This window comes from Danio rerio, chromosome 25 (assembly GCF_049306965.1).
Source record: "Danio rerio strain Tuebingen ecotype United States chromosome 25, GRCz12tu, whole genome shotgun sequence".
In the NCBI taxonomy this organism is placed as follows: Eukaryota; Metazoa; Chordata; class Actinopteri; order Cypriniformes; family Danionidae; genus Danio; species Danio rerio.
The window spans coordinates 36,300,001-36,324,098 of NC_133200.1; the positions used below are offsets into that span (position 1 = coordinate 36,300,001).

Genomic DNA, 24,098 nt, shown 5'->3' on the forward strand with positions numbered 1-24,098 from the left:
AGAGCATGAGCGCGCTCGGTCCACATGGGACCCTCTGTTTTCTGTAACGTGCGCGCACACACACATATGCACATCCATCCGCGGTTCTGTGGCATTAGTCATGCTTTTAAGGTCAGACATAAAGATGCACCCGGTGCTTCTGGGCTACACCGACAGACAGGAACATATTCACAGATCTGTTTAGCATTCTGTATGTGATTTCCTGTTAATTTCCATTGCGTGGAGGTCAACTGTGACAGCAAGGCAACTGCCTGGTCTGTGTGACGGCAGCATACTGACCTGCCCGACCTTGCTTAGGCACAGCCTGTGGCAGCGCTAGGAAGCATTAACACAGTCGAAGCTAGCTTTTGGCTTTCGGTCAATGTCACGACTTACAGCATCTCAGATGCAATATGCTGTCAGCTTTCTCTGTATTTTACATCGCTTTTAGTTGTGCATGAGTGTATTTTTGCGCATTGTTATATTGAATAATGACAAAATGTCCTTAATGTGTTTTTCTTATCTCTATCTCTTGCAGGTATTTCAGTAACAAAGAAGACACACACCTGTAAGTCATGTATTTTACTTTTAATCATTAATTTTTTTTTATTATTTAGTATTATTATTATTATTATTATTATTATTATTATTATTATTATTGTTTAAAGGGATAGTTCATCCAAAAATGAAAACTGTCATCATTTACTTATCTTTCACTTTTTTTGAACATATATGTTAGCAATATCACACTCGTAGCTGTGTGATATGGCTGTAAATCAGCACTGGTGGGAGGCGTGCGTTGGCTTGAGGCCACAGGCAGAGTGTCTTAGTGTTCCACCAGTGTAAATATACAGCCATATCGCTCTGCTACGAGTGTGATATCGCATTTATGCAACAGTTCGACTGCATTATCGTGTATATAAACAAGAAAAAGTCTCAAAAACCTTTTGTACGAGGAACTACTTTCTTCCACCATTCGTTTACATCTGCAGCTGACGGTCAGAACAGCAGAAACTGCTGCTACCTCACCAACGTCACTTTAGAGTTAGTATTTGAATGATTCTCTAGCGTAATGTCTAGTTATGACAAAACAGGTTATGTTGCTGATATTTTAAATCATAAGGCTGAACGGCATGAAATGCCATCAGTCTACTGAGATTTCAAAGTATTTCTCTGTTGTAATGGAGATATCACAATAATTAACCCCAAAAAGCCAAAGCTAACACTAGCAGAATACTATGGTATAAATACAGCACTACAACATACAAAAGAAAGAGATGAATGCCACTTACCTGTTTTATAATGATTTGATCAGCTGTAGTTGTAATTTAAGCTTTGAGTTTTTCTCGACTAAGGACTTGCGGAGACTGCGGTCTCTGGCACCATCTAGTGGCGGAACGTCAACCATCTTTGCTCTGCTCAGTATAACTGACTGATGGATGCAGATGTGCTGAATCTATTAAAAATATTTAAAATAGTCTTTATAAATGAACTGCATATTTGCAATCTAAACAACTGCATTCTTGCATAAAAAAGCCTTAAACGTACATTATGTTGTCCAACAGCTGAAATATTTGTCAAACTGCTGTGAGTTTATTGATATGCTGTTACTTTATGTGGGCGGAGTAATACACAAGGGTAAAGAGTCTGTATGAGTGCTGTTATCGCAGAAAATTGCACAGCTATCAGCCAATCACATTCGAAAACCAGACAAAACTGTTGTGTATATATATAAATATATATATATATATATATATATATATATATATATATATATATATATATATATATATATATATATATATATATATACATATATATACATAGATTATTTATTTTATTTTTAGCGCATTTCCAAACAAAATAGTTTAAAATTTAAAATTTAAAATAAAAAATTTAGAAATAAAAACTAACTTATTCTAGCCGAATTAAAACAACCTTCTCCAGAAGAAAAAATATTATCAGACATACTGTAAAAATGTCCTTGCTCTGTTGAAACTCTCTCTCTCTCTCTCTCTCTCTCTCTCTCACTCTCTCTATCTATATATATATATATATATATATATATATATATATATATATATATATATATATATATATATATATATATATATATATATATATATATATATATATAAAGGTTAGAAACCAAGTAAATGGAAAACTTTAATTTTGAGGTGAACTATCCCTTTAAGGTCTTTTTAATTTAATTATATTATTGCATGTTTGTTGGATTAATATGCTACTTTTTTAATGGGATCAACTGTTCTTTTATATACTTGCTTTCTACTTGCTCTTTGTAAACAAGGATGCGGTTTGTCTGACCTCCTTGAGTGAGGTTAAAAACGTTCCTTTTGATAATTTTCGGAGAGAGATATGGATCAGCTCTGGAGGGAAGACTGTAGAGTATCTGACAGGTTGCATACGTGACCTTTCGAGACTTTGTGCATCCAGCAGATTAAGTATATCTTTGACTTGATCTTAGTTTCAGGTTTTGTTGAGGTTGCAGGTCGGTTCAATTTCACACCTGAGCTTCTGAAGAGGTGTTTAAAGCTGAGCATTTGAATACATTTGCTCAGTGCTGGGGAAGTTACTCTAAAACTTGTGAAGCTACAAGCTGTTCACTATTTAATAAAAGGGTGATCCAAAGTGTATTTTTAAGGCTTGGTTGTGTTTATAAAGTGCAATGTGTGCTCATGCCTCATTTGTAAAAAAAAAAACGCTTTATTTTTTCATGTATTGTACTTTAATTAGAGCTACTCTGCTAACATGAAAACCACTGTCATATTTCCTAGTTCATCTGAAAGGCCCGCCCTCAAGTGGGTCTGATTGGTCAGCTAATATAATGTGCTGTGATTCGCAGATCGGCTCCACGTCACCAGGAAAAGCATCACATGCCTTCAAGCAGGCACTTTTGCACTGTGGAAACAGTCAGTTAGGGTAGCTGTTAGATCAGACAGAAATTGAAGAAGACACAGCTGAACTAAAGTAAAAAACTGACAAGTGTGTTTTACATATGTTCGAAATAAGCATGTGTAAGTAATATGAAACATATCTCTTGCCAGTTTGTTGTTTGGGATGTAGAACGCAGGGAAAGCGGCGCATAGAGAGACACTGAAAGCGGCCGCATAGAGAGACAATGAAAGAAGCTGCACAGAGACACTGCAGCGCTGGTGAAGATTGTGTGTGTTCACAGTGGTTTGACTGATAAATTGTTAGCGGTGCCAAACAGCATTTCCCAGTGTTTACATCCTTGCTACAGCATACCGTTCATTTTACAAAAACTGTGCATGTAATTGATAGATTTTACCAAATAAAAACGCTTACAGGTTGCGGCTCACAATACACAGCTTCGTTGGTTGGAGGAGTTTTTAGCCGAATCCAGCACTGAACTAGGAGAGATTCTGGAAGCTGTCCTTTGTCAAATGCTAGCTATATATTTTTTTAGAATTCTCTGGAACGTAATTAAAATTTAATTGTAAGCACTTCTCTCTTTGAGTCGTGTCCTTTGGAAGTCCAAATACAGAAACAGAAGAAGCTCTTTGTGAAATAGCAAGTGTTTAAATGGCATTTTAGCCTTTTCTGCTATAACATTACAGCGCCTCTGGCCATGCCACTTTTGCAGCACGGGGTGTATGCGAGTGGTGTATGCGTGTAACCTGACGCGTCTGTGATCTCATTAGCCTAGATGTATTTCTTTATAGTACCCAAACTTCATTCTCTGTAGGCTGTGCTAAGCTAACTCTGTAAAAGCCAATGTCTCCCTGTTGCATTGAACTTTGAGCGTCATTCAGAGATGTTGTTCACACAGCTACACTACACATCAACTAAAGTTTAAAATATGATATCGTTGTGGACAACCCCTTTAAAGTAATTCCTCTGGGTTTCCACTGGTTACGGACTTTTCTGGAATATCGTGCAAATTTGAAAAGCCTATCCTAGACATTGAATGCCAATGAATTTGAAATAATTTACTCCAGGTCATAGAATTTCAGGGATTTTTGTTGTTTAAATTTAAATTTCTCTTTCATTTATCTAAATGCAATTGTATTATTATGTGTTTTTATTGTATTGTAGCTCTTTTTGTTTTTGTTTCATAGCATAAATAGTCACTGACTAAATTGAAAATATGGCCAGTTAGGTAGTGAGCTAATTGCTGTGACGTTTTGACAATGTATTACCTCTGCAACTGGTAGTCATGTATTTAAAGTCTTAGATTGGTGTAAAATAATCCCAAAGGAATGTATCAATCAATGTTGTATAAATTAATAAGTTGAACAAACCCTTGAGTTAAGTTAGGCAAGTCAATCTAACTTGCTTCGAGCATTAGCATCCTGATTTAAACAGATGTGACTTGACAAAACACAATTAAATATAGGCTATATGATTCTTTTTTGCTCATAAGTAATAGAAATTCATCTGTTTTGTCACTGAAAGTGAGGGGAAAGCCAGGGCCTTACTGAAAAAAAAAAAACAGCTTAAACCAGCCTAGGCTGGTTGGCTGGTTTTAGCTGGTCAACCAGGCTGCTTTTAGAGGGGTTTTGGCAAATTCCAGGCTAGTTTCCAGCCATTTCCAGTCTGTTCTTAGCTGGTCAGGCTGGGAGATGACCAGATAAAACCAGCTTGATCAGCCTAGCCTGGCTGGAAGCCCAGCTTAAACCAGGCTGGTCAGGCTGGTTTTAGCTGGTCATTTTCCAGCCTGACCAGCTAAGACCAAACTGGAAATAGCTGGAAACCAGCCTGGAAGTGGCCAAAACCCCATCTAAAACCAGACTGGTCGACCATCTAAAACCAACCAGCCAGCTTAGGCTGGTTTAAGCTGTTTTTTTTTCATTAGGGGGTAATTGACATTTGGTTTACTCCAATTGCATATACGGTCAAGCTAACAGTAATGTATGCTAACAACAATGATTTTGTTAACTGTGCTACAAAGTGAAGAAAACGTCACAGCTGCTAACAATATGGCCACAAATACCTCTGAAAATATTTAAGCTAGAGATGCTAAACACAACTGGTATTAGCATTGCTAGCTTCTTACTATCATTCAGTTGCTCAGAGGCTGTATTTGTTTTACATTTCAATTTTCTGTTAATCAAGCTGAGTGAAAGATCCCCTTGTCATTTTATATAAAAAATACCACCATCCTTTCATCAGCCTCCGTTCCCTTGACTCGTTGAAAGGCTTTAGAAGCACCCGGTTGTAGCCGTCTTCTCCATTCATCCAGCGTAAAGGTGGATCTTTCATCCTTTCTTCCAGGGCCCTACCGCTATCTTAATTACACTGCTGATCACTTCTCCTTAACAGAAGGAAGTGAAATCAAAGAACGCTTCAAGCGAGAGGGTTCAAAGCCATAGACCGGACTTTCCTATTTAATCTCAATGAAAGAAATGCTAATGACGCGTGTCAGAGAAGCCGTTGGAGAGAAAGGACGAGAATGAAGCGTGGAGACGACATGTTAGGGATGAGAGCATGGGTCAAAGGGCGCTGTTTGACAGAGAAAGGGTTCAAAAGACACATAATGGGAAGAAAGAGCGTCCCGCCAGTCACAAAAGAACTGGGTGAATTGGCTTTTTTTAGTCATCAAACACAACTTGATCTTAATTACGTTTAGAATGGAGCCAGCCTGAACACCCTAACCACTTAGCAATGTCCCATAGTGTCATGGAGGCCAGCTAGCAGTATTGTGTGAGTACACCTCACTACTGTAGCCTCAAGAGGTGGACTAGGATGAAACTAGAAGGGTTTCGTTAGTGCTCTGACCCGGATGGGAGTAAGGTTTAAGGGGCTGAGAGCAATGGAGAGTCAAAAAGGAACATTAATGACTGATGCTAGAGGGTTCAATCTTTAGTGCACTTGTCTCCCTTGTCGGAAAATGCTGACTTGGAGCATCTTTGGAGCAGTACAAGTAGAACTACAATCGCCATACTCTGAGCTGTGGACTGGATGGGAGTGAGATTTGGAAAGTGAGATTTGGAAAGTGGTTGTAATTAACATTAGCTAGCAGGAGCTGTGTAAAGCCTGGTTTATACTTCTGCGTCAAGAGACCGGCGTAACCCACGGCACATGCAACGCCCGTAGCTGTGCATTTATACTTCTGCGCGCTGTCTCTGTTAGTCTGCATTAACACTTCCGAAACGCTAGTTGGCAGTAAGGTGTAAATGTTCCTCTGTGTCGAGTTTCTTCGTCTGTGTTTTGCTTTTCCTGAACACTTCCTGGAAGTACAAGTGGCTCCCCTGCTGAAAAATCCAGTTTAAACCAGCCTAGGCTGGTTGGCTGGTTTTAGCTGGTCAACCAGGCTGGTTTTAGAGGGGTTTTGGCCACTTCCAGGCTGGTTTCCAGCCATTTCCAGCCTAGTCTTAGCTGGTTAGGCTGGGAGATGACCAGCTAAAACCAGCTTGACCAGCCTAGAAGGCTGGGAGCCCAGCCAAAACCAGCTATGTCCAGCTTAAACCAGGCTGGTCAAGCTGGTTTTAGCTGGATTTAGCTGGTCATTTTCCAGCCTGACCAGCTAAGACCAGGCTGGAAATGGCTGGAAACCAGCCTGGAAGTGGCCAAAACCCCTCTAAAACCAGCCTGGTCAACCAGCTAAAACCAGCCAACCAGCCTAGGCTGGTTTAAGCTGGATTTTTTAGCAGGGTCAAACTCATTCATTTTGAGGCAGGAACCAGCAGACATGCAACAACTTTAACTATGAGATAAACACAAAACAAAACTTTCCATCCGGAGCTCCTTCACAGGACTCCACACTTGTAAACAAGCTCTTCATTGGGCTAGCGCCGCTCGTGTGGCTCTCGGTCCCGCCCAGACTCATCAGCGCTACCAAGCCGACCAATCACAGAGCTTGCACTACGCGTTGGTGCGACGTGTAGTTACATTTTTTGAGAGGTGCACGTCAGCGACGGCCACAACAAAGGGCTATGCGTCGACGCCGTAGCATACGCGTGCGTTTGACGCAGAAGTATAAATCAGCCTTAAATCTCACTGACCTGGCTTAAAGGAGCACACTAGTGACGGTCTAGTCGAGCACAGATTCCAAATGGAGAAGAAGATCTAACAAATCAAGGTGAACGCAGAGCTGTTTTTTTTATTAATTTCTGGACACAAAGATCTGTATGATAAAAACAATAGCGACAACAACAATGTCAGCAGAAGAGAGTTATTATGGCTAGTAACTGCAGATCTAGGATTCGATGGTGAGTTTCATTTAACTGTTTTATTATTATTTAACTTTTTATTATGACTGTTTTTACTTGTAAGTGCCATCTAACATCATTAGGTGCTTTTGCACATTCAGGCCCCGTTTACACTGTTGCATTTTAGTTTTAGATCAAAAACGATCCGCGTCCACATATCACGTGACCATTCGAGCACTCTGTGGATGCGCGTTCTAGTATAAACAGGAAGCATGCGTCTCGCTCGGCATTTTGTTATTGTTAGTCAACAAACCCCGGTTGAACAATGAACGCGATGGCAAAGAAAGCAAGAGAGGTATTTTTGTGGACAGACAACGAGGTTGAGTTTTTACTAAACGTAACAAATGAATAACTGCACAATGGCGCCTAAAACAGACAATAGTGCAAACAACGCTCCCATTTCTGTGTCCGTGTTGTTGTTTACAGTGAAGGCTGGTCTGCTGTCTTCCAGTAGCGTTAAAGCCATGTGTTATAGTCATGTGATAGGGGCTTGATGAATAAGGGAAGGATACGCAATGACACAAAAGCCCCAATCAGGTAGCGAATCTCAGCAGCCCCGCCTCCGTTTTCAGATGTGTCCATTTTCCCCCATCCACACTGAGACGGAGCAGCAGCGTTTCAGAATAAAAACAGCCTCTCCAGCGTTTTCAAAATGCTCAGTTTTCGGCGCTCAAAAACTCAGGCGTAGTGTGGACGGATGGCGTAACCGTAGCAAAACTCATGCGTTTTCAAATTCTCTGCTCATCACCAGTGAAAATCAATTCAGTATGAATGCCAAAAAACATTTTGAAAGGCACTGATCTTCCTGATGTGGACAAGCCTTGAGGTTTTACAGGAGTAATCTTGACATTAGAGTAATAAATGGCAGGTAGTGCACGTAAACCTCACTAACCTGCTCTCGAGGTGCGCTGGCGACCGACTCTAGAAGCTGTAGTCTTTAAATCTCACTCAGAGTTGTGTGAGCAGAACTGTAGGGGCTATAATAGCAACCACGTTGAACGCATTATGCTACATCCAAACTTGTTAAATTAGCCTTTTAGCATGTAATACAAAACTTCACATCGAATTTCCTTTTGCGCTCGGAAATACGCCACATTAGAGAAACGAAATGATGTGCATGTTGGCTGTAATGAAGGGAGCAGCTGAGATTGGCTGATGTACAGGGTAGTGTGGGTTGGGTGGGGGTTGTGCAAATGTGCGTTTTACAATCGACTAGGCCGCATATGCACTCATAACGCATTCATGAAAGCAACTGAACTGGAACGTGCTCATACACATGCTCATGTGCACACACACACATGCCCAAGGCTATCACCCCCAAATATTATACAGTATTTACACACATTTCCCCTAATCCAGGGTTGCCAGGTTTGTAAGAGAAAGTCAACCTAATAAACAATCAAAAGTAAATGGCTAATAAAACTAGCCCAGAGTATGTTCACATTCGGTCTATACTATATATTAGCAGAATTAATACATTTGTAGATTAAGGCTGAAGTTCAGCACCTTTTGACTTAAATACTAATATTAAAATTACTGTTACAATCTAAACTTTACTATTTGGGCATGACCTTAGCATTTCTTTAATAAATAGTGAATTTTTCACTGTAAATAACATTGAACTTTGATCTACACCTTACTATTACATGAGTATTTCTGTAAAAATACTACAATCTCTACCTTTTATGATTGGGAATAACTCTGTAAGGTTTGGAAAATCAAAATTTGATTTTCAAACAAAAAACAAAGTAAAAAATACAACCTGCAGAACCAGCACCCAAATTCCTGTGGACTTGGCAACCCTACCCATCTTCAACAATCTTAACCACACACACACACACTCTTCACGAACTCTCACCTACCCGCACACACACACACATCACACAGAGTCATCAGCCTCATCTCTCCACTCTTGCCTGAATGATCAAAACCGTGCGCGCGGCCCACCGGTCCCCTCATCAATATAAATTACAGGGCAGCTGTTGGCTAGCAGGCACTTTCTCCGCTCCCTCTTGGCCTCCCCTGGCTGCGCGTTCAGTGCTTAATAAGCCCGAGCACTTTCTGGAAGAGAACAGATACTTCAGTTCTCCTCTTTACGAGCCACAAGCCGTCTCTCCGACCAGCAGAACGTCATTCTGAAGTGCCACGGAGACAAAGCCAAAGTGGGCATCAACAAGACGAGACATCAGATTGACTATGGACCCTATCATCGTGGGACGTTGATTTTTGTTGAGTTGTGAACCCCACATCAGGCCGATTTCAATGTAGAACATCAGACAGATGTTGCATTTTGGTTACTTTCCAACGCACCCTAAAACAACAAAATATCTTTGTGATTATGCAATGCAGTCTCACGGCAATTCATAACTTTTTGATTTACTGGCTAATTCGTATGAATTCTTACGATCTAATTTGTACAATTTAGTATGATTTTAGTACAATTAGAGGCAGGGTTGAGTGCCATGCCTCCTTTTTTAAATCGTACATTTCTATACGACAAAACTTGAATTGATACGAATTAGCCACTAAACGCATAAAACGTAAAATACTTACGTTTTCTTGTGAGAACAGGCTGGACTCATGTTACATGATGTTACAGTTCGACGTTGAGTGGATGTTACTAATATGATGTCAATCAGATGTTGGATTTTGCTTGCCAAACCTGACCAAGAAATGTCTGTATTTTACATCAGTATGTCATTGGTTTAAATTTTGGCTCGACATTTGATTTTGATTTCACTTTCCAACACAAACTAAAATCAACAAAATTTCTACGTCCTCTCATGTTGTTATTGGACATCAAAATAACATTGTCCTTAGATGCTGATGACCTTAACCTAATCTAATATTATTGTCTTATGATGTGTGTCTGCTGAGTATACCTTTAATTTCTGCTTCTACAACATAACACAACACTCAAAACTATTTCAGGTTATTTCATAGTTTCTTATCCACAAAGGGCAAAATGTGTAAAAAGCAATTGTTTTTAAAAAAACGACACATTTCTGAAAGTGTTGCTCTTTGTTTAGCTGGAGCAGACGCTCTCGAGTTGCTCTTGAGTCATTTGAGAATGTGGCATAAACACTGACTGTGAAACTCCCTACAGGCTCTGTTTTACAGCTCAGTTTCGTGCATGGTTTTCCTTTATGTTTGAACTTGACAGTTTTATAGCCGGCCTTTTTATATAGTGCTACTGCAAGGCCATGTGGTTCGTTCTGGCAACAGACTCTTTTCCTTAGATAAACAGTGGCGTTTAATAGCTCTCTGAGAGGAAAAACACAACACCAGACAGGAATTAAGTACTTAAACGTCTCCCGTTAAGAACAGGGTGTTCCGTGGAATTGAAATAAATGACAGACAGAAAATATTGGCTTTTAAAAGATCTGTAAGACTTTTAGAGCCAAAGTGTATTTTGCTTTTTTAATTCAAGTGTTAAAGCTTTTCGGACAGAAAAAAATGGCGCCTGACTGCAGATTGTGAGATATTGCAGCCTGATCTCACGTAACTATTTTACGTTTTGTCAGTTTAGTGGCAAATTCTTACGAGTTCAGTCGTATGAAAATGTACGATTTTAAAAAGCAGGCATGGCACCAAACCCCGCCCCTAAACCCAACTGTCATTGGGGAATATGCGAATCATACTAAATAAAATTCATGCAAATTAGCCACTGAAACAAAAAGTTACAAATTGCCGTGATATTATGTTGGATTTTGTGTCGTAGTGATTCGTAAAATGAAATTTGCCATCAAAAACCTAAAATCAACTATTTTATTTCATATTAGCTTATTTTTTTTTTAAAATTGCCTGTTCTATTAACAACTTCCATAATTTGAGGTAATGCATACATTTTCTTTAGTACTTTTTCACTGTTTATTATTGTTACTTGTCGTTGCTTCTGACTAGCCATTGCTAATTAATCCCACATCTATTTTGCTTTTTTTATTCAAGTGTTAAAGCTTTTCGGACAGAAAAAATGGTGCCTGACTGCAGATTGTGAGATATTGCAGGCTGTTCTCACAAGGAAGCGTATTATTTTACATTTTGTCAGTTTAGTTGCAAATTCTTACGAATTCAGTCGTATGAAATTGTACTGTTTTAAAAAGCAGGCATGGCACCAAACCCCAGCCCTAAACCCAACTGTCATTGGGGAATATGCAAATCATACTAAAGATGAATTCATGCAAATTAGCCACTGAAACAAAAAGTTACGAATTGCTGTGATATGTTGGATATTGTGTTGGGGTGATTCGTAAAATGAAAATTGCCATCAAAAACCTAAAATCAACTATTTTATCTCATATTAGCTATTAACAAGATCCATAATTTGAGGTAATGCATACATTTTCTTTAGTACTTTTTCACTCTTTATCATTGTTACTTGTCTTTGCTACTGACTAGCCATTGCTAATTATTCCCACATCTATTTTTATTTTTTATTCAATTGTTAAAGCTTTTCGGACAGAAAAAATGCTGCCTCACTGCAGATTGTGAGATATTGCAGACTGTTCTCACAAGGAAGCGTATTATTTTACATTTTGTCAGTTTAGTGGCAAATTCTTCAGTCGTAAGAAAGTTCAGTCGTAAGAAAATGTGTGGTTTTAAAAAGCAGGCATGGCACCAAACCCCGCCCCTAAGACCAACTGTCACTGGGCAATATGTAAATCATACTAAATACGAATTCATGCAAATTAGCCACTAAAACAAAAAGTTCCGAATTGCTGTGACATTATGTTGGATATAGTGTTGTGGTGATTCGTAAAATGAAAATTGCCATGAAAAATCTAGAATCAACTTTTTTATCTCATATTAGCTTATTTAAAAAAAAAAAACAACATCTGCCTGTTCCATTAACAAGATCCATAACTTGAGATAATATATACATTTTCTTTAGTACTCTTTCACTCTTTATGATTGTTACTTGTCGTTGCTACTGACTTGCCATGGCTAATTATTCCCTCATCAATTTTTTGTCAATTGTTAAAGCTTTTCGGACAGAATCAAATGGTGCCTGACTGCAGGTTGTGAGAAAATGCAGCCTGATCTCACGAGGAAACGTAACTATTTTACGTTTTGTCAGTTTAGTGGCAAATTCGAGTTCAGTCGTATAAAAAAATTTACTATTTTAAAAAGCAGACATGGCACCAAACCCCACCCCTAAACCCAACTGTCATTGGGGAATATGTAAATCATTCTAAATACGAATTCATGCAAATTAGCCACTAAAACAAAAAGTTACGAATTGCTGTGATATTATGTTGGATTTTGTGTTGTAGTGATTCGGAAAACGAAAATTGCCATCAAAAATCTAGAATCAACTATTTTATCTCATAGTAGCTTATTAAAAAAAATGGACTGTTCCATTAACAACATCCATAATTTTAGGTAATGCATACATTATCTTTAGTTTATGCTGGTAAATCAGTGCTTTTGAAAACACTATCGGTTGGTTTAGAGAAGGAGGAGAGTGGTTTAGTTGATTGGTCAATCAGTCAACAGTGGTGTTTGGTGGATTTGTACGAGAAAAGCAGGCGCAGACGGCACTCGCAAAAGAAATTTGACATCTCAAAAAGCGTACAGAGCAGGGGAAAACAAAAACTGCAAAAAAAAAAAAAAAAAACGTAGCTCCTGGGACGTATTTGGCGCTCTCCAGAAATGTATATTGGGGTACGTTATCAGAATGAGCCTGTGTTATATATAGTTGATGTTTATTTGTACATGTTCAATGACGTGTAATAAGTGTCAATGCTAATTAGATTACAGCATCAAAAGTACAACACATGGGTTAAAAGCCTGCAAATTCACGGATGGGGTCGTCTCAATCTGATTGTTTTACATGTCTTATTTTCCGAGCAAACGCCGAATAATAAACACGCAATCTACTTGAAATCTGCCTAGATTTATGTGATATTCCCAACTTGTCAGAAGCTCCGGGTATGAAGCGCAGAAGATAAATGGGCTCGGCGTTACACCACGGTTTGTTATTCTATCGAGAATTATTCTCTCCTAACGCATTGTTCTGCCATGATGCTGTTAGGCATGGATGACAGGTATTGAGCAAATGAAGTATTTGCTTGTTTAGGGCGGCACAGAGAGAGAGAGCGACAGCTGTAGCGGAGCCCGTCTGAATCCCGCGCAGGTTATTCGTGACCGAGGGGACGCCAAGACATTGATCCGATGCGAAAACGAAAGAGCGGGGGAAAAGGGAAGAAAGCCTGAGAAAGAAAGAAGGAAAGTGATGGAAAGACGGATTGATTGAAATGGAGTCTGGAAAAAAAGAGGGAGAATGGGAGCGCTGTAGAGAAGGCTTATCTGTCTCCATAGCCAGGACAGGCGGTGTCAGTGTTTATTGAGAAGCATGGCTTCACCCTTGCCAGTTCATTTGTTTACCTCCCCGTCCAGCGCCGGGAGAGTCACAAAGAGGCAGCCATGCTAATCTCAATCAAACGATTAAGACATTACGGCTCGGCCTCGCCGGAATAATAATGGCTCATTGAATGATGCGTGATCCTGTGACCCTCGCATTATAAAATTGACTAGCTGATGGCAAATTTAGATGGGCTGTAAGTAGATCTAAGTGCAGATACTGTGAAGTGTCACTTTTGAATAGATATTTTTATTGCTAACTTGTGGACAACATGTGGGTAGTTGATGAATAGGCAGAAAAAAAAGTTTTGTAAATCAATTTTTGAACCAAATATATATATAAATATATTACCATACACTCAAAAAATGCATTTGCCGCTTGTTTAAACTACTTAATTATTATAAGTTGAACCAACACAGTTCTCAAGTTTTTTTTTTAGGGGGTCAACTGTTCAATTTATTGTTTGTAAACTACGATTACGATTGCGATTACGTTGACTTAATTGGTTTGTGTTGGGACAACATGAAGGAGTTGTGTGGAATCTGTAATCTACTACAGTTTAGTTTGAAGTCTGTTGTTCGAAATTACATGGCGGATAATAAGATAATAATTAAACACATCATGTTTTTGTTTTGTTTTTTCTGGAGTAATTTCTAAAGGAGTTAACATGGAGTTGAACCAGATTTTGGTAAAAAGCCAAACAATACAAACATAAAAATAAAACAAAACAAAAAATGTATTTTGTGTAATAACAACGGAATGATACAAGTAGAAAGCACTGAACTACTAAAATGTAATTAACACTTTATGAAAAGTCTTTTTTTTTTTTTAAGACGGCAGTTTAAAGACGCCTCTCATATAGAGAATGAAGTCACATGCATTGCTCAGGTGTAATTTATTCACAGACGTCAACAGAGTGTAGAAATCTTAATATGTCTGTGGGTCTCATCTATCAAATTTGATTTTTAATTTGAATTCTCTATTGGATTCAGGTCCGATTTTCTTTCTTTCAAAGCATGTAAGAGTTTCCTAGGCTGTGTTTTGGATCATTGTCCTGCTGAAATGTCCACCCTGGTTTTGTCCTCATCATCCTGATAATGTAGATGTTGGACTGAAGCAGCTGATATTAATTTACAAAGAAAGTTGCTGAAGAACTGCTGAGAGATTTCAGCTGCTCTCTGGGCTTTCCATGCCTTCCTACACCTCCCTTTCTTCATGTGTTCAATTCTTTTTCCCTGCGTCCTTTCATTATATTACACATCACTTCATTTGTACTAATTTGTACTGAACTTATTAGTTTTTGCATAGACGGATTTCTTTGGTTGCTATCAACATCCGGTGAAAATTTCAAGTCAACGGCACCTTTAGAAATATTTCCTCACGGTTTGTGTCTCATTTTGTGAGCCAACTGACAACAGTTGTTCGCTCTCCTCTTTTTCCCCCTGCTCTGCCGGCCACGCCCACTCCCCCCTCTGCCCGCAGAGCTCCACAATTCTGAGGTAGACCGAAAGAGGGGGGTTTCATGGCCCCTTTAGAGTGACACAAGCAACAAGTCACCAAGACGTGACCTTCAACATCTTGTTTTGTAAAGAGTGACATATGGAAAAGATTTGTTAGATGTCGTCTATCAAGAGACGTGATGGACACAGAGTGAAACGGTGTGTGTTTTTTTCTGGTCGCGCCAGTTAGCTAAGTGCTTGGTAAATGAAGTGAACAGAAGCTCATCAGAAGAGACGGAATTTACAGAGCGCCCCAGGAGTGCTGTGAGACCCAATAGATGACTGGGTGAGACAGGTCGTATGTGTTTGTGTCCATGATCCTCTGGGTTTGTTGCATGTTTTCCCTGTAATGCTGTCAGGGCCGATACAGCTAAGCTGTTGGTTTGCAGCAAGCATTTTTGTCGGGAGAGCTGTACGAGAATTGAAGAGTGGCAGACTTTGTCCTTTATCAGTTGAGTTTGTTACCATTCAGACACATCGCCAGTCTGTGCTGCTGTGTTCGCACCTGTTTTAAATCCTCCAGATTACCAGCAGGGTTAATGGTTGGAATAGAAAGAGAAAGAAACCTGCTGCACTGCTATCCACTGTGTCTGCATTCGGGGATTGAGGAGGAGAGAAGTTACATTTACTGTTTATAATGATATAACAATTTGTGGTCGTGTGTATATGAAATTACGAATAACATATGTAGCAGGGAATTAAATTACTGTTTATTTCTTTTGCTTTTTAACTTTATAAACTTCATAAAATCATGGGTATCCTCATGGTTTGTGTCTCGTTTTGTGAGCCAACTGACAACATCCCTTGCTCTGCCGGCCATGCCCATTACCCCCTCTGCCCGCAGGGCTCCATGCCCATCTTGGAGCATTTCGTTTTTTCAATTCTGAGGTAGACCGAAAGAGGGGGGTTTCATGGCCCCTTAAGAGTGACACAAGCAACAAGTCATCAAGGCGTGACCTTCAACATCTTGTTTTGTAAAGAGTGACATATGGAAAAGATTTGTTATATGTCGTCTATCAAGAGACGTGATGGTCACAGAGTGAAACGGTGTGTGTTTTTTTCTGGTCACGCCAGTTGGCTAAGTGCTTGGTAAATGAAGTGAACAGAAGCTCATCAGAAAAGACTGTTTTGAATTGACGGAGCGCCCCAGGAGTGCTGTGAGACCCAATAGATGACTGGGTGAGACGGGTCGTATGTGTTTGTGTCCATGATCCTCTGGGTTTGTTGCATGTTTTCCCTGTAATGCTGTCAGGGGCGATACAGCTAAGCTGTTGGTTTGCAGCAAGCATTTTTGTCGGGAGAGCTGTACGAGAATTGAAGAGTGGCAGACTTTGTCCTTTATCAGTTGAGTTTGTTACCATTCAGACACATCGCCAGTCTGTGCTGCTGTGTTCGCACCTGTTTTAAATCCTCCAGATTACCAGCAGGGTTAATGGTTGGAATAGAAAGAGAAAGAAACCTGCTGCACTGCTATCCACTGTGTCTGCATTCGGGGATTGAGGAGGAGAGAAGTTTCATTTAGTGTTTCAAGAGTTCACACTTAGCTGATGATTATTTATAAAAGCTTGTTTGGCATGCTGTCCCGGGAGAGAGCCCTGAGCTCATGAGATCCTCGAGCCCAGGGTTCCCACCCGTTGCAAGGCGGGAGGGGAGTTTGAGCTCAGGTAGATCTCGAGAACTTCCCTGCTGTAGTAACCAATGAACAGTAAGTGATTGCTCTTGAAGATAACTACGTACTGGAAGCATATCTATGGTGCCAATTTTGATTATTCAATTAACCTAATTGCATGTTTTTAGGCGGTGGGAGGAATCCGGGGAACCCGGGGGAAACCCACGTGAGCACGGGGAGAAGTGCAAACTCCACACAGAAATGTCTGCTGGTTTGGTAAAGCCTGGAACCAGAGACATTCTTGCTGTGAGGCAACAGTGCTATGCACTGTGCCACCGTGTCACCCATCTAAGAAGGAGGCGTAGGGGTGGAAGGGGGGACTCTTCAAAACAAAGATAGCAGTGGAATGAAACCCAGGGTATTTATAGTAGTTTAGGAGTCATCTGATTGGAGCGTAGTGAATTGGATAATGCGGATTCAGCCGCTAGCAATCATAAGCACGTGATCCTCTCGAAATTTGTTTATACATAAACTTCACTTATAATGATATAGCAAATTGTGGTCGTGTGTATATGAAATTACGAATAACATATGTAGCAGGTAATTAAATTACTGTTCATTTCTTTGCATTTAGAAAATCGTGGGTATCCTCATGGTTTGAGTCTCGTTTTGTGAGCCAACTGACAACATCCCTTGCTCTGCCGGCCACGCCCATTACCCCCTCTGCCCGCAGGGCTCCACGCCCATCTAGGAGCATTTTTTTTTCAATTCTGTGGTAGACCGAAAGAGGGGGGGTTTCATGGCCCTTTAAGAGTAACACAAACAACAAGTCACCAGGGCGTGACCTTCAACATCTTGTTTTGTAAAGAGTGACATATGGAAAAGATTTGTTATATGTCATCTATCAAAAGACGTGATGTCACAGAATGAAACAGTGTATGTTTTTTTTCTGGTCCAACCAGTTGGCTAAGTGCTTGGTAAATGAAGTGAACACAAGCTCGTCAGAAGAGGCTGTTTTGAATTGACAGAGCGCCCCAGGAGTGCTGTGAGACCCAGTAGATGACTGGGTGAGACGGGTCGTATGTGTTTGTGTCCATGATCCGCAGGGTTTGTTACATGTTTTTCCCTGTAATGCTGTCAGGGCCGATACAGCTAAGCTGTTGGTTTGCAGCAAGCATTTTTGTCGGGAGAGCTGTATGAGAATTAATGAGTCGCAGACTTTGTCTTTTATCAGTTGAGTTTGTTACCATTCAGACACATCGCCAGTCTGTGCTGCTGTGTTCGCACCTGTTTAAAATCCTCCAGATTACCAGCAGGGTTAATGGTTGGAATAGAAAGAGAAAGAAACCTGCTGCACTGCTATCCACTGTGTCTGCATTCGGGGATTGAGGATGAGAGAAGTTTCATTTACTGTTTATAATGATATAACAAATTGTGGTCGTGTGTATATGAAATTACAAATAACATATGTAGCAGGGAATTAAATTACTGTTCATTTCTTTTGCTTTTTAACTTTATAAACTTTACAAAATCATGGGTATCCTCATGGTTTGTGTCTCGTTTTGTGAGCCAACTGACAACATCCCTTGCTCTGCCGGCCATGCCCATTACCCCCTCTGCCCGCAGGGCTCCATGCCCATCTAGGAGCATTTTGTTTTTTCAATTCTGAGATAGACCGAAAGAGGGGGGTTTCATGGCCCTTTAAGAGTGATACAAGCAACAAGTCATCAAGACGTGACCTTCAACATCTTGTTTTGTAAAGAGTGACATAAGGAAAAGATTTGTTATATGTCGTCTATCAAGAGACGTGATGGTCACAGAGTGAAACGGTGTGTGTTTTTTTCTGGTCACGCCAGTTGGCTAAGTGCTTGGTAAATTAAGTGAACAGAAGCTCATCAGAAAAGAGTGTTTTGAATTGACGGAGCGCCCCAGGAGTGCTGTGAGACCCAATAGATGACTGGGTGAGACAGGTCGTATGTGTTTGTGTCCATGATCCTCTGGGTTTGTTGCATGTTTTTCCCTGTAATGCTGTCAGGGCCGATACAGCTAAGCTGTTGGTTTGCAGCAAGCCTTTTTGTCGGGAGAGCTGTATGAGAATTGAAGAGTGGCAGACTTTGTCCTTTATCAGTTGAGTTTGTTACCATTCAGACACATCGCCAGTCTGTGTTGCTGTGTTCACACCTGTTTTAAATCCTCCAGATTACCAGCAGGGTTAATGGTTGAAATAGAAAGAGAAAGAAACCTGCTGCACTGCTATCCACTGTGTCTGCATTCGGGGATTGAGGAGGAGAGAAGTTTCATTTAGTGTTTCAAGAGTTCACACTTAGCTGATGATTATTTATAAAAGCTTGTTTGGCATGCTGTCCCGGGAGAGAGCCCTGAGCTCATGAGATCCTCGAGCCCAGGGTTCCCTCCCGTTGCAAGGCGGGAGGGGAGTTTGAGCTCAGGTAGATCTCGAGAACTCCCCTGCTGTAGTAACCAATGAACAGTAAGTGATTGCTTTTGAAGATAACTACGTACTAGAAGCATATCTATGGTGCCAATTTTGATTATTCAATTAACCTAATTGCATGTTTTTAGGCGGTGGGAGGAAACCGGGGAACCCGGGGGAAACCCACGTGAGCACGGGGAGAAGTGCAAACTCCACACAGAAATTTCTGCTGGTTTGGTAAAGCCTGGAACCAGAGACATTCTTGCTGTGAGGCAACAGTGCTACCCACTGTGCCACCGTGTCACCCATCTAAGAAGGAGGAGTAGGGGTGGAAGGGGGGACTCTTCAAAACAAAGATAGCAGTGGAATGAAACCCAGGGTATTTATAGTAGTTTAGGAGTCATATGATTGGAGCGTAGTGAATTGGATAATGCGGATTCAGCCGCTAGCAATCATAAGCACGTGATCCTCTCGAAATTTGTTTATACATAAACTTCACTTATAATGATATAACAAATTGTGGTCGCGTGTATGTGAAATTACGAATAACAGGTAGCAGGGAGTTAAATTACTGTTCATTTCTTTGCATTTAGAAAATCGTGGGTATCCTCATGGTTTGAGTCTCGTTTTGTGAGCCAACTGACAACATCCCTTGCTCTGCCGGCCATGCCCATTACCCCCTCTGCCCGCAGGGCTCCACGCCCATCTAGGAGCATTTTTTTTCAATTCTGAGGTAGACCGAAAGAGGGGGGTTTCATGGCCCTTTAAGAGTGATACAAGCAACAAGTCATCAAGGCGTGACCTTCAACATCTTGTTTTGTAAAAAGTGACATATAGAAAAGATTTGTTATATGTCGTCTATCAAGAGACGTGATGGTCACAGAGTGAAACGGTGTGTGTTTTTTTTCTGGTCACGCCAGTTGGCTAAGTGCTTGGTAAATGAAGTGAACACAAGCTCGTCAGGAGAGGCTGTTTTGAATGGACGGAGCGTCCCGGGAGTGCACTTTCTGACGAAGCGATTTCGCTCTCAGCATGCTTCAGAAACCCAAAGTTTTCCCATCCCCGAACAACAAGAGACACTCGGTAGGGGGAGGGAAAAAAAAAATAAGGCAGCGCATTCAAATTGACACTCTCCAGTTTTAACAATAGATTACGTTTCATCTTTTTTTCCCAGTTGTTTGGGCCACGGAAAAGAATATTTTCTTTTTTGGACACTTTGCTTTAATCCATAATAGCCTGCCATTTTTTATCAGAAATAGGTCAGTATATTCACAACAGAGAAGGATGGGCCGCTTCGGTAAAAAGGAAATCAATAGAGACATCTATTTGTCGTAAACCAGGACAGCGTGATTTTTATCCCTTTCTTCTCTCTCCCTCGATACTTTTTCTTCCATCCTCACAAAATGACAGCTGCTCTTATTTTTTTTTTTGGGTTCCAGCAAAAGCATTACAGTCGGCCATTTTGCGGAATTGCAAATAGGCTCCAGTGAATGTGTTTTTTGCATAAATTGAAGTATTTTTATTCCCTCTTCCTTCGTTCTCTTTGACTGAAGCCGTCTGAATGTGCATGACGGTAGCTTTTGTGCACTTTTTGACCAGGCTGGGGTCTGGCGTGGACTTGCTACAGTAGGGGTTGCGCAAGGACCCCTTCGGGTTCTTTGTAGTCACTTAATCTGTCTCTTCGCCGCATGCTTTGTGCCGTCCTCAGCTTCGTCAGCTCTTCTCCAGCCGCGCTGTCCCTTTGTGAGTCACCGTGAACCTGAAAGACCTTGTTGTGAAGAGATGTCAGCCTAGAAAAACAACAGCGAGTGACATGTGTCACGCAGACAAAGCCTGTTTGCTGTTGTGGTCTGTATACAGAGCTCCATCTGCTAAGGTGGATTACGACTTCCCAGACCACTGAAAGTGGCAGTAGACCGGGCACGTACTGGGCACGCACCTGCTTCGCCATTCGCTGAAGTGGCCTTGTACGAGCTAAAGCGGGTTATCCGTCACTCCGCCGGCTTTCTCCGTGTCTCATCACTTTTCTGTCTGGCGTAGTTGTCCGCTGCCCGACAAGTGCAGCATGTCAGCATGAAATGAGGGCTTTGATTCATGGGGCAGGACAGAAGCGGAGGTCATCTGGCTCCGGCAGATATGAACGCCACTGATGGAAGCTGACTGCTGATGTTTAAGATGATGCTGATGAAACGTCCTTGCGCCATCATTAGCTTCCTCTACGGTCTGGTGCGTGCGAGCAGACGTGTTCCCACACACACATACGCACAGATATGCCACAGACATATCTTGTCTAAGCTTTAAAAATTGAGTCTGGACTACATTACTTATATGTTACATATTTTTTTTTTTAAAGGTTTGGGAAATTATTATTACACTGTAAAAATTGTGTGACTTTGTCTGTAAATTGACTTTCCCAGTATTCTCCGCATGGCACTTAACTTTTAATGCATTTTGCTGACATTACTATGGTTCTTCTACTGCAGGAGTGTCCAAACTTTTTGGGCCGAGGGCCAGATGCAAAAAAAAATGTTGTCCTGGGCCAAATTTTACATACATCACACACACACGCATATATATATATATATATATATATATATATATATATATATATATATATATATATATATATATATATATATATATATATACTAGAAACAAGACAAAAAATCTAAGTAAGAAAAGCATTTTTTTGCAGTGTATGTATATATATACACTGCAAAAAAATGCTTTTCTTACTTAGATTTTTTGTCTTGTTTCTAGTCTAAATATCTAAATTTCTTATATCAAGAAGCATTTTTTAGACAAGCAAAACATATTGCCTTGTTTTGAGAAATAATATGCCAATATTAAGTCAGTTTTTCCTCAAAACAAGGCAAAATGTTTTGCTTGTCTAAAAAATTCTTCTTGATTTAGGAACTTTTAGATATTTGGACTAGAAACAAGACAAAAAATCTAAGTAAGAAAAGCATTTTTTGCAGTGTATGGATGGATGAATGGATGGATGGATAGATGTGTGTGTGTGTGTGTGTGTGTGTGTGTGTGTGTGTGTGTGTATTATTATGGAGTTATTTTATTTTGGTCGTCCAACTGTGTTTCTAGAAAGACTTAAGTTTTTAAATAACTTGAATCTTCTCTGGGCAAGTTACAGTTGCAACACTCATCCTTTATAAATTCTCCTTCAAAACTCTGAACTACCTCATAACTAGCCACACTGCAAGAAAATGCTTTTCTTACTTAGATTTTTTTTTGTCTCGTTTCGAGTTTAAATATCTAAACATTCTCAAATCAACAAAAATTTTCTAGACAAGCAAAACATATTGTCTTGTTTTGAGAAATAAAATGCTAATATTAAGTCAGTTTTTCCTTAAAACAAGCAAAATAATCTGCCAATGGGGTAAGTAAAATAATCTTATGTCAAAAGGGAAAACAAGATTATTTAGCCTACCCCATTGGCAGATTATTTAGCTTGTTTTAAGGAAAACTCACTTAATATTGGCATATTATTTCTGAAAACAAATTAGAAAATTCTCCTTTATTTAAGATTTTTTAGATATTTGGACTTGAAACAAGACAAAAAAATCTAAATAAATAAAAAACATTTTTTTGCAGTGCAGTGTAGAATTTTCTTGCACTTTAATAGCACGAAAAAACTGCTGTTGTTGAGCTGATAGGGCAGCTGCTATTTGTTTTACTTTTTGATCCCGTTCGGCACCAGTGTAAGAGCTGAAGGCCTGATGCTTTGTTTCATAGTGTCTTTTAATATTTTTTTCCTTCACTACTGCAACAGATACATTTCCCGCTGACCTCTGTGTAGATAAATTCTTTGCCCCATTGTGACTGAAACTTCCAAATGTGATGATCAATTATGTTTCCTTCAGTTTGGTCGGTTAGTTTTACTTCATAACAAGAAGTGCTGCCTAATTGAAGGCATGTAATAGCGACACCCGGTGGTTATTTATTGAATTACGTTCATTTTTTGTATAGCAGGCCAGATTCTATCAATATTTATAAAAAGCCTCGCGGGCTGCCACAAAACTGATTGCGGGCCGCAGATGGCCAACGGGCCGTAGTTTGGACAGCCCTGTTCTACTTTTATTTTTTGTGTGTTACATCTAATGTCGATAATATGTGGTGTTTTGTAGCTGTGCGAATGACACTGACTGCATATCATTGAACACATGAAGAAAGGGAGGTGTAGAAAGGCAGGGAAAGCCCAGACAGCAGCCGAAATCTCTCGGGAGTTCTTCAGCAACTGCTCTTTGTCAGTGTAAATAATGATAATAATGAGAAATGTGAGCACCAACTCGGCAAAATAGACTAATTTCCGAAGGATCATGTGAAACTGAAGACATTTACACTTTTACATTTAGTCATTTAGCAGACGTTCAAAGTGAATTACAATTTAGGAGGCATTCAGGGATTCAACAAAAAAAAGCAATACACACGAAAAGTGCAAATTAGACAAAGCAAATGTCAGTGCTCGGATAATAGAGTAAGGATAGAGGACTGTTTTTTTTGTTTTTGTTTTTTCCACAGGTGGTTGGTCAAGCCCACTCACTTGTGTGAAACACACTTCATAAAAGCACAATGATTTGATGATGCTAAAAAAAAAAGATGCTTTGCCACCACAGGAATAAATTGCATTGTAAAACATATTAAAATGGAAAATACGATCTTACATTTCACATTATTAATGCTTTTGTTGCATTATTTATCAAACAAATGCCTCAAGAAGCATTAAAAAAAAGCTTTTTCCAAACACTAATATATCTTTCCAACCCCAAACCTATACATGTACACATAATCCGAGCTGAGTCACTGTAAAAAAATAAGGATATTATTCTGCACTGTCGGCCTCCACCTTCAGAGTTATGCCTCTTCACAAACCATCTTTAATATGCGAGTTACAATGGCAATAACTGTGGAAGTGCGGAGACAATTATGCACTCCGGAATAATGAGAACTATAATTATCATGTAAAAACTTCTGTTTCTGAATTATTCAGTTGTAATTTTGTTGAATA

The 24,098-nt window shown here is 39.9% G+C and overlaps 1 protein-coding gene across 2 annotated transcripts in view; it reads left to right on the forward strand.

The window, feature by feature from the left end:
* roraa (RAR-related orphan receptor A, paralog a) overlaps positions 1 to 24,098 on the forward strand; it is a 526,177-nt gene that overhangs the window by 352,500 nt on the left and 149,579 nt on the right. For both annotated transcript variants that reach the window (XM_073942163.1, XM_017354088.4), the window contains exon 2: positions 518 to 547. Coding sequence is in view for 1 of the 2 variants with exons in the window: in XM_017354088.4 (XP_017209577.1) it covers positions 518 to 547 (30 nt within the window). In the remaining variant the exon portion in view is untranslated. The remainder of the gene's footprint in view (positions 1 to 517; positions 548 to 24,098) is intronic.